The sequence below is a fragment of the Calidris pugnax genome, unplaced genomic scaffold (genome assembly GCF_001431845.1).
Source record: "Calidris pugnax isolate Ruff unplaced genomic scaffold, ASM143184v1 scaffold180, whole genome shotgun sequence".
NCBI classification, from domain to species: Eukaryota; Metazoa; Chordata; class Aves; order Charadriiformes; family Scolopacidae; genus Calidris; species Calidris pugnax.
The window spans coordinates 1,627,454-1,639,672 of NW_015090916.1; the positions used below are offsets into that span (position 1 = coordinate 1,627,454).

General features: G+C 41.0%; 1 protein-coding gene across 1 annotated transcript in view; it reads right to left on the reverse strand.

Annotated features, from left to right (window-relative positions):
* The window catches only part of NCAM1 (neural cell adhesion molecule 1), a 130,616-nt gene that overhangs the window by 16,603 nt on the left and 101,794 nt on the right, over nucleotides 1-12,219 (reverse strand). The window contains exons 14-15 of the mRNA XM_014949562.1: nucleotides 3,430-3,554; nucleotides 2,174-2,354 (exon numbers count right to left, since the gene is read on the reverse strand). Of these exons, the coding sequence (XP_014805048.1) occupies nucleotides 2,174-2,354; nucleotides 3,430-3,554 (306 nt within the window). The remainder of the gene's footprint in view (nucleotides 1-2,173; nucleotides 2,355-3,429; nucleotides 3,555-12,219) is intronic.

Consider the following 12,219-nt stretch of genomic DNA (forward strand, 5'->3'; position numbering starts at 1 on the left):
CAGATCCAGCATAGCCAACCGTAATCATTTCACCTGCTCCACTTGCCCCTAAACCAGCGCACATTCTTTCTGAGAACCAACTGCATCCATCTGTTGGGTCAATCTTGCAGCAAGTTTTACACTCTGAAATGACTGCTTTTCAAGGTGCAATGTTTGAGTGGCAGCCTCAAATCACGATTCCTCCTATGCTTCATACCAGACTAAGTGAGGAATAATTTCAGAGGCCAAAGAAGTTACACCTGTGATAGCAAACTGGGTTTCCTTTCCCCCTGCATTTTTCAGAGGGTTCCTGCCCATGTTACTGTTGGATTTAAAGGGTTTAGTGGCATCTGGGTTTGTTGCTCCTTCCATTGCCATGGACTACAGTATAAACACTGTATTCCAAAGGCAACAGCACTCTCAAAATTTGCTTAGACACCTGTGCAAGACATCCCAGCTGTCCCAGGTAGCTTTGGTGTCCCATTGGACACGTGACAAAGGCTAAAAGAGAGTATCAGCGCAGGAAGGCAACAAAGGTTGCACATGAAGGAGTGTGGAGGAACAAAGAGACTGATCAGTAATTGTAATTTCCCATCACAGTGCAAAGGAACCACTTTCTGCTGTTTCCAGCCTACCGCATTTGATTCTTCGGCTCTGAACTGACCTTAAGGCACTCTTTGCCACATTACCCTCACTTTCTCCTGCCATATCAGTCACAGTTGTCCTTCAAATATGCGAGGGTAGTAAGTATTAGAGCTGTTGAAAATGAGAATCAGAGAGTAAGTTGCTTAATGAGTTACTGAGGGTCCTTCCACCCAAAACTACAGCCTTGTTCAAACACACACAATCCCAATCTCTCTTTTGCCCCATTTTCCTTATCCCTATCATACCCATTTTCCCAGCCCCGACCAACTAGGTCACTCATTGTATGCTTAACAACATTATCTGCCTTAGTCAAGTAGAGTTGCAGCACGCAAGCTGTACAAGGGCTCAGCTGTTTCCTTCAGCTAGGAAGGGAGTGGGCACAGTGGGGGCACACCAGGGATTGAATTCTCAGTGCAAGGGAAAGACTGAAGAAAACTCTCTAGTTGTTCTGAAGAAAAACAAGAGACTGAATTAACAATCTAGAAGACAAAATGAAATCAAATCGCTCCCTTCAATACGGACTGTCAGCACCAATCTTGGCATGAATATGCTTAACTCTGGCAGTGCAGTGAGGACTTATTTTGACTGACTCATCAGCTTTAAAGTTCATCCATCTGCCTTTAACCAATCAGAACTTTAATTTATAGGTAGTTCAGTAATTTAATCCTTGAGGTTTTGTTTTGTCTTGGTTTTTTTTTTCTTCCCTTTTTTTTTTTGTAATGTGCAATACTATCACCTGTGTAGAAAAGAAATGCTAACTGTCCTTTCAACACCTTCCAGCAAACTGCTATATTCCTAGCACCTCAGGTAACAGGATCTGCTTGTTTTTTGTAGAATTTGTGCTTCTACCTTACTTTTTAAGCACACTCATAAGCACAGTGTGTCTGAAACAAGAGTTTCCAGCAGCATTCTAATGCTATTTAATTACTTTTCCCTAGTGCCCTACCCAACATTAAAACAGTGCTGTTTAAAAATTACTGTAATTTTATCTTAATTTCATTTAATAATAAAACCTTCAGAGAAAGATTTTAACTCCCTCCCTTTCCAACTGCTAGCAAACTCCTTATGCCTTTATTTCTCCAAAGGCTGAGCTGGACAGACAAACAGAGCAGTAAGCAAGCCCAAAGCAGATTTGGAAGGGAAATCTGCATTGTGAAAAGCATCGCCCCAGAGATCTGAATGGTCTCTTTTGCTTTAGTTTAAAATGGGCATCTTGCTTTCTCATTTCAGAAAGCGTTACCTATCCACTGCTTTTCTCCTCTGGCAACCCTATTACCCCAATATAAAAAGCCAACATTCCCTGCAAACAGTCAGACAAGGATTTGGCACATAGCATTCCTAACAGTGTACTGCTAACGATGTACATACTGTAACATGGACTACAGTACAGGTATGTACATGGCAAAAACTAAGCTTTGGATGGGTAACCAATTGTGATAATGGCTTTAAGCAAGCAAGTTGTCAGGGTTACTCAGACACATTAAAGGATGCAGCACTGTTGCATTAATTGGAAGCAGAAAACAATGGTAAAAGCTTATGACTGCTGTACCTGGGATGACGGTAGGCTGAGCAGAAGTTCGGAAAGCATAGTGAGCTGGCTTGGACTTCCCTTGCTGGTTTTCAGCTATCACATACACCTCATACTCTGCATTCCAGTCCAGGGACTTGAGCATGACGTGGTCACTGCCAGGTGGAATTCTGATCTCTGGTTTCCATTCTGTGGAATGCTTCTGTGGAGCGGCGAGACGGCAGGCAGGGATGCAAAACACACAGCACAACATTAGTAGCCAGTTTTGAGAACACTGTAACGGCTAAGCAACAAATGGAAAAGCGAGCAGATTTCTACACAAGCACACACTCCTCAGCTAATTGAGGGGTGCAAAACATCATCTACTGTTGGCTCTAAGTGGAAAGCACAAGAGATACCAAAGCAGCCTCTTTTCTGTGGTGTTAACACATCTGAAGAAAATCCCTCTGTTCTTCCTCCCATCTTTGCCTCATCACTAGAGTACTTCTATTTCAGAGGTGAAAAGCTGCAACTACTGCATGTCTCTGCCCAGCAAAGCACTTTAACAATGTTCTTTCATGCCTTAATATGTCAAATTTAAATAATCTGAGAGACAGAGATTTACCCCTTAACATGGTTCTGACCTGGCTTACCACTGCCATTCTGTTCTGTACTGTTTAAGAGATTTTTAAAGGTGCATACAGCTATTAACTTTGACAATTCCTACTCCAGTTTCAGGGAATCCAGGTGTACATTTCACCCAGATAAATTTGAAAAAGCCACTGCCAAGGTACCTTGAGACAGACTTAGGTAGTTTTCTGGAACTCAAGTGTGCTAACACACTTTTCCATCTCTGCTGGAATTTATGGTTCTGTGATACTAAATTGTCCTTTTGACCGTCCAAAGACCACATCTGCCAGATTCAATCACTGAGAAAGTGTCCTGCTCTCTTAATAGCTGGAAAGCTTCCCCCTTTCAGCTCAAACACACCGGTAGAGCTGAGCTGCCCCCAGGTGTATTAAGACGGAGAAAGTGTGCAGACAATAGGATGTAATTACCATATGCTCACAGTTCTACTGAAGACAACATGGAGAAATAATCTTTCATAGTCAAACAACAAAGATTTTGTATGTTGCTTCTGTGCATGTCATGTCTCATACCCTGTACGCTTCCACCACATCTGCACAGCGCGTATTCCCATACTGGCCTGCCTACAAGCTTCAGGGTTGTCACCGAACACAGTGAAGCCCGAGCACTGAACAAGCTAAATACAAATCTGGCACGTCAGTCATACTTACAGCTTTGTATTTGATGAGATAATGTCTAATTGGGGAGCCACCATCATCCTGCTTGATAACATTCACTTTAATGGAGTTACCATCTTCTCCCATCTGACCTTCCAGTTTGGGTGCGCTGGGTTCCCCTGAAACAACAGTGGATTTATGTTTAATTGTAAAGAAAATTCACTGGGGAAAAACTACTCACCAAAATCAGAAAGAAACTTCATTACACTCAGCTGCTAGGGTATCAGCCTCACTCTGACCCAGATATGCTATACACTGTGTGTATAGCGTACAAATATTTGCAAGACCCAAATACTTCTTGCATGTAGTAGTTTGTTTTCACTGATAAAAGCTACCATTTTTGTGTGTGCCTGAATGGAGTCAGAGGCTAAGTGAAAAAACCCCCACCCTTCCCCAAGAATATCCTAGAGCAATGACCAGTTCCTCACTATTTCTGTTGCAAAACACTTATGTGAAACACCTGGAAAATGTCAAGATAGGGCATGTGGCAAACAGGCAGGCTGCTCCTGCAGCCATTACGGAGATGTAAAGAGCATCATCAAAAAGGGACATTGTGCTTGTCATACAGACCTGTGTTTGCACTTTGAATGTTGTTTAGGTTTTATAGTTGCTGGACCAGAGACTCACCTGTGGGCTCACTTAAATGAGCATGGAAAAAATGGTAGTGAATCACAACAGCACATCTTTTCACTCAGCTTGCACCGGTGTAACTAATTGCAATGAATACAGGCTGGAGAGACCTAGACCCCTTCACTCTTCTGTAATAATCATTTTTACATGAAACAGCTTTCATTTCCCAGTTTGTACTTTTGACAACAGCAGGAAACTGAAACACGGATTTGCAACCACACCCTTTCACACCCATGTCTCTACAACTGCTTTTTCCAGCCAATTCCTCCATAACCTGCACATGCAATCTGCAGAGGATGGTTCCCCAATCCCAAGTACTTCCTTCTCGCACCTTTGTTATAATGCCTCCCCTAACAAAAGTCAAATCCACAGATTGTCCGATTACACATTTACACCCCCACAGAAAAACTGCAGCAGATTCCTCAAGAGATGTGCATTCTCCTTTCACTTTCGTATTACCCCAGGGATCAATTATTTGCAAAGTGCTCTGACAGCCTGTGAATTTACTATGCAAGAGTAATTATGACCAATTTATTTGCTTTTGTGGAAAAAGAAACACACCAACTGAACAGACCCCTGTGCCCAACAACATAAGTATCAAATTAGTAAAAGAACTTAAATGGTAAGAGAGTACTGGTCTCTCTTCTCAAAAGTGACATAGACCACAAGAGAGCTCAGATCCTTCTAACTTTCTGTCAGCGTCCGGGTGCTTGCTTTGCTCCATTTTATGTAAAGGCAAGAATGGCGTAGGTTCTTCTATACCAATGCTCATCTGCGACTGGAGTTGGAGCTATTGTTTCTGCAGCCCTGAAAGTCAGTAAGACTTGACAAAATCATAAATCTCGCTGAAGCTTACTAGGTCATTTTACAGTACTTACTGAATTCTTTAGTATCAGCTCTGTGATGTAGTCTTAGTGCTTAAGCCATAAATTCTGGGCTTAAAAGCTTTTAAGAATTTTTGACCATATTAGCTGCTATTCTCTGAAAGCTATTCTGCCCAATTTCTTTATTGGCAATTTGAGCACAACCAACACTGCAATTATTTGTTAGGTAAAACTTACAAACCAGCTGCAGTTGACAATTCCAGCAAACTCCTGAGATTAATTACACTCTGCTGTGGCTGGTCCCATTACAAGGTCCTAATTCTTACAGGTTTTAGATATAAGAATTACAATAGTTAAATGTTAAAAAGCAAAAAATTCCTACACCTCTGTTTAACCACAGCTATGCATATTTTATGCATTTTGGAAGTATTTCTATGTAACCATCTGAGTGATGAACAGCTCATTTGGAGCTGACTACAGGAAATTTATATCCAGGGAATACAACAAATAATGCACATCCTATGTTTTGCTGCGCACCTTGAATCTAAATACACTTCCCAAATGTTTACAACCCCAAGCATTTGCTAACAGCCCCCACAGGTTTGCTAACGCTGAGCACACACTTTACCGTTCTAGCTCAAAGTGACCTATGGTTCTGCTAAAGCATCTGTCTGTACTTGCAGTACCACTTGTGATTTGGACAATAGGCTTTCTTGAACTCATGTTCACAGATACACCAAAGTGTGCTGAAATACAATTAAAAGATGATCCAATTTGGAATGTATCCCAAAGAGAACAATTCAAAAACTCTGAAATGGTGATATTTGCAATTTAAGAGCATGAATGTAATCCAATGTGAAGAAAACAAGGACACTGAAGTAACATTTGTGACTTAAAAGCTCAGCTTGTTGCCTAGAGTAAAACTTTGCATTATACTGAAAGCAAAAGGAAATAATAAGCCAGTGGTTGTATAAAGATCAACTTTGAAAGATAACATCAGTCATGAGAATTTACAGGAGCTTCTGTTAACCCAAAAAACTATCCTCAATTCTAAATCTATTCTCTTTGGATTTGTATTCAGCTACTAATGGAGAGCACGTGCATCTCTGACTGGCCAGAGAAATGTTAATCTTCCAATGTATTTCAAAGTTGATCTTCAAAAGTAATTTGAAGCCCTTCCTCCATCCCCTTCCCCTCCAAGGAAAGAATTCAAGCTCTTTTTTTTGGTGAAACATCGATGAGAAAACTGCAAGACATAGACTGAAACAGTAATTTAAGATTAATTTGATTTTCTTGCAGGCTAACACATGCTCTAACATACCAACTGTTCCAAGAAGGTAATTACAATCCATCGATATACAGAGCTCTTTAATGTGAGATACACACATTTGTGTTTCACCACATAGTAACTCCTCTTAAAGAGGGAATACTCCTTTTTTCCACATTACATTTTTCTTTCCAAATCCTCGCCTCTACCTATATCCCCACTGCAAGATTCCCACAATACAAGTTGGACGCTCAACAGCTGTATTCCACCCTGTGACAGGCTTCTCAGTGATTGTACATTAAAAACCCAAAGGTAATGCTCTCAAGGCGACCATGGAGCTGCCCTTGCATGGACCTCTAATGCAGTTCAAAGCAGATGGCACACAGGCATAGGATTTCCTGGTTATGCTACAAGAGGTGCTACACACTCCTCTGGAGTTCTCCTGGTTCTCACAGTATATGAGTATAGGGTCATTCATGTCTCAAGAAAGAACAAGAGAATTTTGTGTTCAATCAACGATCACCCACGTGCCATGTATTTATAGACAAGAAGGTGGATTTTTATCTTCACTGCCAATTAACTGAGGCTGCATATTTAAGAAGCCCTTCCCAGCCCATATTGCTCCTGGAATTATGAATGCTGAAAATTACTGCAATAATTGTGTCGTGACTATTAAACAGTAATTAAATGAAAACAGAAGCCAATGTCTTGTCCTTTAATTTTTTTCCCCCCACAAGAAACTAGCTCCCAGTAACAACTAGGGGTAGGGCATTCACGGCTACTTATTTTGCTGGACACTGAGATACTTGACACTGCTGAAACATTTATGAGCAGCAATGCTTAACTGTTGCCATATCTGTGGTAGACTTGATGAATGGCTTCACTGATAACTAGGCAGTACAAGATCAGCATCTCCTTGGTTCTCTTTCCCATTCTCACTTCAGAGAGCTAATTAGTAATAAGTAAAGAGATCTTTACTTATAAGGGAACACCGTACTTAAAGAATTCCACCTCTTATCTAACACAGGCTAGAATTTTTTTCCAGTGATTGAGCACCAAGACCGAAATGTGAGGGAACATCCTTTGGAAAGATGCTCTTTCTTGATAGATTTTAAATGTCAGAGATGCTGCTGTATCTTATTACACAGCCATTCTGATGATTAATTACCCTCTCTGCTGAAACTTTCCTTCACTTTAAATTGTCTAGTTTCTAGCTCCTGATTCCTTCCTTCCCTAACAGTTTAAATGCACTTCTGCTCTGAAAAACACTCTCTTCAAATAGGAGAATATGGACCACTCCTAATGGCTGAAACTCAACAGGTATAAAAGTGCAAGCCCTGGTGAAAAATACTTTCATTTCTCTCCATAAATACATGACATTTAATTTATCTTAAGCAGGCAGATGTAATCCAGGTACAGGGCTGTAAAAGTAAAAATGGGTTAGTGTGTAGTTTCAAACAAAAGAGGAAGAAGTTTAGTGGGAAAAGTTTAGTCCAGTAGAATCAGCGTCCTTATGAGTCAAAGTGTCAGTAGCTGAAGAGAAAAGGTTGTAGTGAGAAGGTTAGAAAAAAAAAAACTCATGCTCACAGAACATGCATCCTCCCTACAGGATGGGGGCTGAAAAGTAAAGTGCATTACAAAGATGTGCTACATGCCTGGAGATCTCCCATTTACACTAAGCTAACTGGACACATTGCAGAAATCTGCCTATTCCACCTGTAAAATGTGGGATCCTTAAACAATCCCCATTGTGATGCTGCTACTTAGCTTATGGAGAGCAGACAGCTCCAAGCATGCCAGACTTCCTCTGTCTAACCATTTTACAAACACCTATCTGCTTAGAATTCACTCTGCTGCAGAAGGAGGGATGCAGGCTCCTAAGCTTTCACTCTGCGGTGCGACCATGCTGATTATGTCTGAGGGAGATGGCACCTTATCCAGCCCAGCAGCGAGTATCAAATAACCCAGGTGGAGCCCCCTGGAGGGCAGCAGGCAAGTAACCTAAATTTTCACCCCTATGCTTTACTCTCCTTGAGAGATGGAGACATTTTTTCAAAGATGTAAAGTTTATGGGTTTCAGCCACCCTACAGACTTTGTTAGAACTTGACCACTTCCACTGATTTAAGCTTCATCCCCAGGACAACCACAAAGGGGTGCATGAAGAAAACCAACCAAACTCTGCTCTGCTCTGAAAACTCAAGTTCTGGTAGGAATGCAGGATAGTACCTGCATGAAGTGAAGCGCTATTTATGACGGCCCTGCCCTGTCAGGGTACACATCACCAGTAATCCAGTATTAAGCTCAGAGACCCATTCTTTGGGCTTCAGATGCAACTTATAATGAATCTGACCAATTGTACTTGCAATAAGGAATTGTTCCGCAGGCTCCTGAAGCCTGAATCGGTACCTGTTAGCTCCTACGCATGATGCGAGGGTAGCTGAGGACAGTGCTCTGAGCCATTACATTTTCAAATTATTTTTTATCCCCTCCTGCTAAGCCAATAGCACCAATAATCTCCTGCTGCAGGGAAGCCGTAAATGTTTCCTGGTATTCTTTTGTTGTTTAATTTATATTCAAACTGCTTCCTTGATCTAATACTAGTCTGATGTAGTTGGATTTCAGAAGCTAACTGTTTTTAACTGGGATTCAGAGAGTGCCTCAAGCACCAGGACTGGATGCAGCTGTAGTGAAAACTTGCGGTGGGGAGAGAAGAGAATGTGAAAAAGCAGCACAAACTTTTCCCTAGTCACAGGGCACTGAATGCATGTGGGACCCTGGAAGTGACAGCAGTGCAGATGACAGAGACCTTTCATCATATGTCTTGTCCACTCCCATCAAATATGTTCCTTCTCCCCACCTTTGAAAAGCAGTTTACATCAGTTACTAGACAACTGCAGCTCTTTAGACTATGAGCTTAAATCCTTGCCCAGCTGGCACCGTCTTAAGAAAGATCCTGCATCCTTGCTGTGCTTAGAGAATACAACTGCAGTCTATGGTAATTTATGTAACACATGAACAAGGAAGCAGCTGATTTCTGCAATCTTTGGCTATCGTGTAAATGGGACTAGATTGTGACCTACAGTGTCACAATTTGAAACAAACATCACCCATACCTATGTAAAGTCTCCACATGTGGTAAATATGCAGGGGTGAGAAAGAATAGGTAGGGATTCTTCAGGATGCACGTAAGAGAAGCAAACAGCAACAACCAAAATAAGGAACAAAACCAGAAGGACATGCAAAAACGAGACAACCAAGTCTTCAGTCCTCCTGGACTTCAACCAGAAAGAGAAGAGACTAGGGGAAGAGGGGCTGCTTCCATGCATGCAGTCATGTGGGAAGGTTACTGGTGTTAGTTTTGTTTTCCTGGCAAACCCCAACCAAATTCTTTCCTGGTGGTGGTCCAAGACAATAACGTGATTTCTGAATTCATAGACTGAAATAAGCAAATTGATTCCTAGTTTTCAAAATTATTTGTTTAGTTGGGGAAACAGAAAAGCAGGAGTTTCCCTCCCTCCCCGACTTTAGATTACGCACAGAGAATTAAGTGAAGTTGTAAAACTCACAATGTTGCAGAAATTGTTTTCACTACCACACACTTTACTTGGAGACTGATTTTATCTCCATAAGCTGCAGGCTCAATCATTTGCTTCTTGATTTCATGGAGATCACCAGCTATTGTTAACTGTTGCAGGTAAACGAGTTTAGATTAAATCCCTTGCCACACTCTGAGGCAGCATGTGTGAGGCACGAGGTGCTCTGGCATGAAAGGTGCAATAGTACTTCTGATGCAAATTGTGCAACGTCTTACTCGCATCATGCCCTCTGTGTGTGCCCATACATAATACTTTATACAAACACAGTTCCCACTCTAGGTATGTTCAAGTTTTCCTCAGGAGAGAAAAAATTTCTTTCTTAAATCATAACGTGACATGCTTACCAATAACAAAATTTCAGAGATAAGGAATTTTGGATCCTTTTGATAGGCTGCTAAGAATGTATGTGAGTGTGTGTGTGCATATATTTATATCAATATAAATGTATACTGTATTGGGTCAAAATGTTGCTAAAGCAACAGGAGATACGGTGTTCACATTATCTGAGCATCTTACGCACAATCTCCCACCACCTAGCAGCGTGTAGATGGCACACTGCTGCCCTGAAAAGCAAAAGGATTTTTGCCATTGGTGTTAACGCGAGGGAGAGTTTTAGAATCTTACTGGGACACTGATTGTTGGATTCTGATAGTGAAAGAAGCAAATGACTGAGCCACGATTTTTGTCTTGTTTGTTGTTTTTTGCTTTTGTTTTAGTTTTGTTTTTTTTTCCTCTTTCCCCCCCCTCCAGATTTTTTCTAAGCTCAGCGTGGAAGACTGAAGTTGAGTTCTTCACATGCAGACAGTGGTGAGCGACTTCTCCAAAAGGCTTGTAGAAGGATTTTGGAGTGATGGAATTTGGAGATCCCCGGTCACTGACCAGAAGGGAATCCTCACCCCAGATCTAGGCAACCAACCAGAACAAAGTATTTTACCTTCTGTTCACCAGCGTGGACGACATCATCAGCACCATGCAAGCCACATGACAAAGTCACATGATACGCACGCACATGATTGGTTGAAAGGAAAGTGGAGGAGGTCACATGGAAAATACAAAAAAATTAAAAAACTGATGTAAACAATGGGCAAGGGAAAAATCAACAACAGAATTACAGACTAAATAAAATAGAAACAAAATTAAATTAGCCAGTATATATCAGAAACACTGGGGAGACAGTAACATCACCTGGAAATATAAGAATATTAAACCACAGAAAGCACTGAGTTATGACCTTGTGAGTGTTAGGCACAGCTGCATCACTGCGTATTAATACCAAGTCAAAGAAGAAACAAAAATTACTGTAAAGTGTGCACCAGAACTTGGACAGCTGAAGGAATCCACAGGACTGTTGGAAAGAAAAAGGGAATACATTGTTATTCAGAAACAGTCCAGGCAGCAGAGGTGAAACGGTCAAAATCACAGCCCACGCAGTTCAGTGAAGATAAACCTAGGCATTTCACATTGATGTATTCTCCCCCTGCAGAAACAAATGTCTTCCTGAATATCAACAACAATAATAACCTAAAAAGAGAAAAACCGAAAAACCTATGTGTATACATTTCCAAGGACAGAGTTTTCGATCAAAGAGCTGCAACCAGATTTTGGTCAGACTGACACTTATCACTCAGAGTGCACAAGCTCCATCGAACACATTCAGCCTGAAGATTCAAGGAGTGGCATGAGTACAATGAATTGCACTGTTGATTTCATGTGTGTAAAGGGGTTTTTCTGTCAACAAGGAAAGGAATGAAGAGCTCAGCACTGAAAATCGGTTACAATTGATGGCATGAGGAAGACAGCTACTGCTGAAAGAGATGAAAAAGTGTGCAGACTGTATGATGGGGGAGTGAAAAAAAAATTTAAAAAATAAATCAGTTGTCAGGCTGGAGGACACCACTAACTCCATGCTCTGTTTCCCTTCCTAAATTACTATCTATAACTTGCATTTTTCATGATCATTCCTTTGTTTCATCTTAATGAGACTACTTCACAGCACTCTGGTACTTCCCTGTTCATTTGGTGCAAAGCGAATTAAACCCCTAATCTTTTGGGTGCTTATATCTGACAAGTTTAAGGGCCTACCATTACCAGGGGAAAAACTGATGGTACAAAATGCAAAATGGATTTGTTATATCTAAGCTTTCAATCTATCTTCTCTAGTTACAAACATAGACTCACAGAACTCTAGACAAGCTTATCACAAAGGAGAAAGTTTAAGAGTCACTGTGAGATTGCCTGGAAAGGTATTCAGTGTCTTCTACTCATGAAGAAACATATTTCCAAATCCCCAGTAAGCTAAGCTTAACATTAGATTTAAAAATCTAGTGTTAAAGGCAAGAGAGGTTGCCTTTGAGATCACTTCCTCACGAGAGAAAGCTTTAGTTAAAGATTAAGGGCAAAATGAGTAGTATAAATACAACCAAAAGCTACTTTGGCTGAGGCTTCCAAGATACAGAAGACATTTGG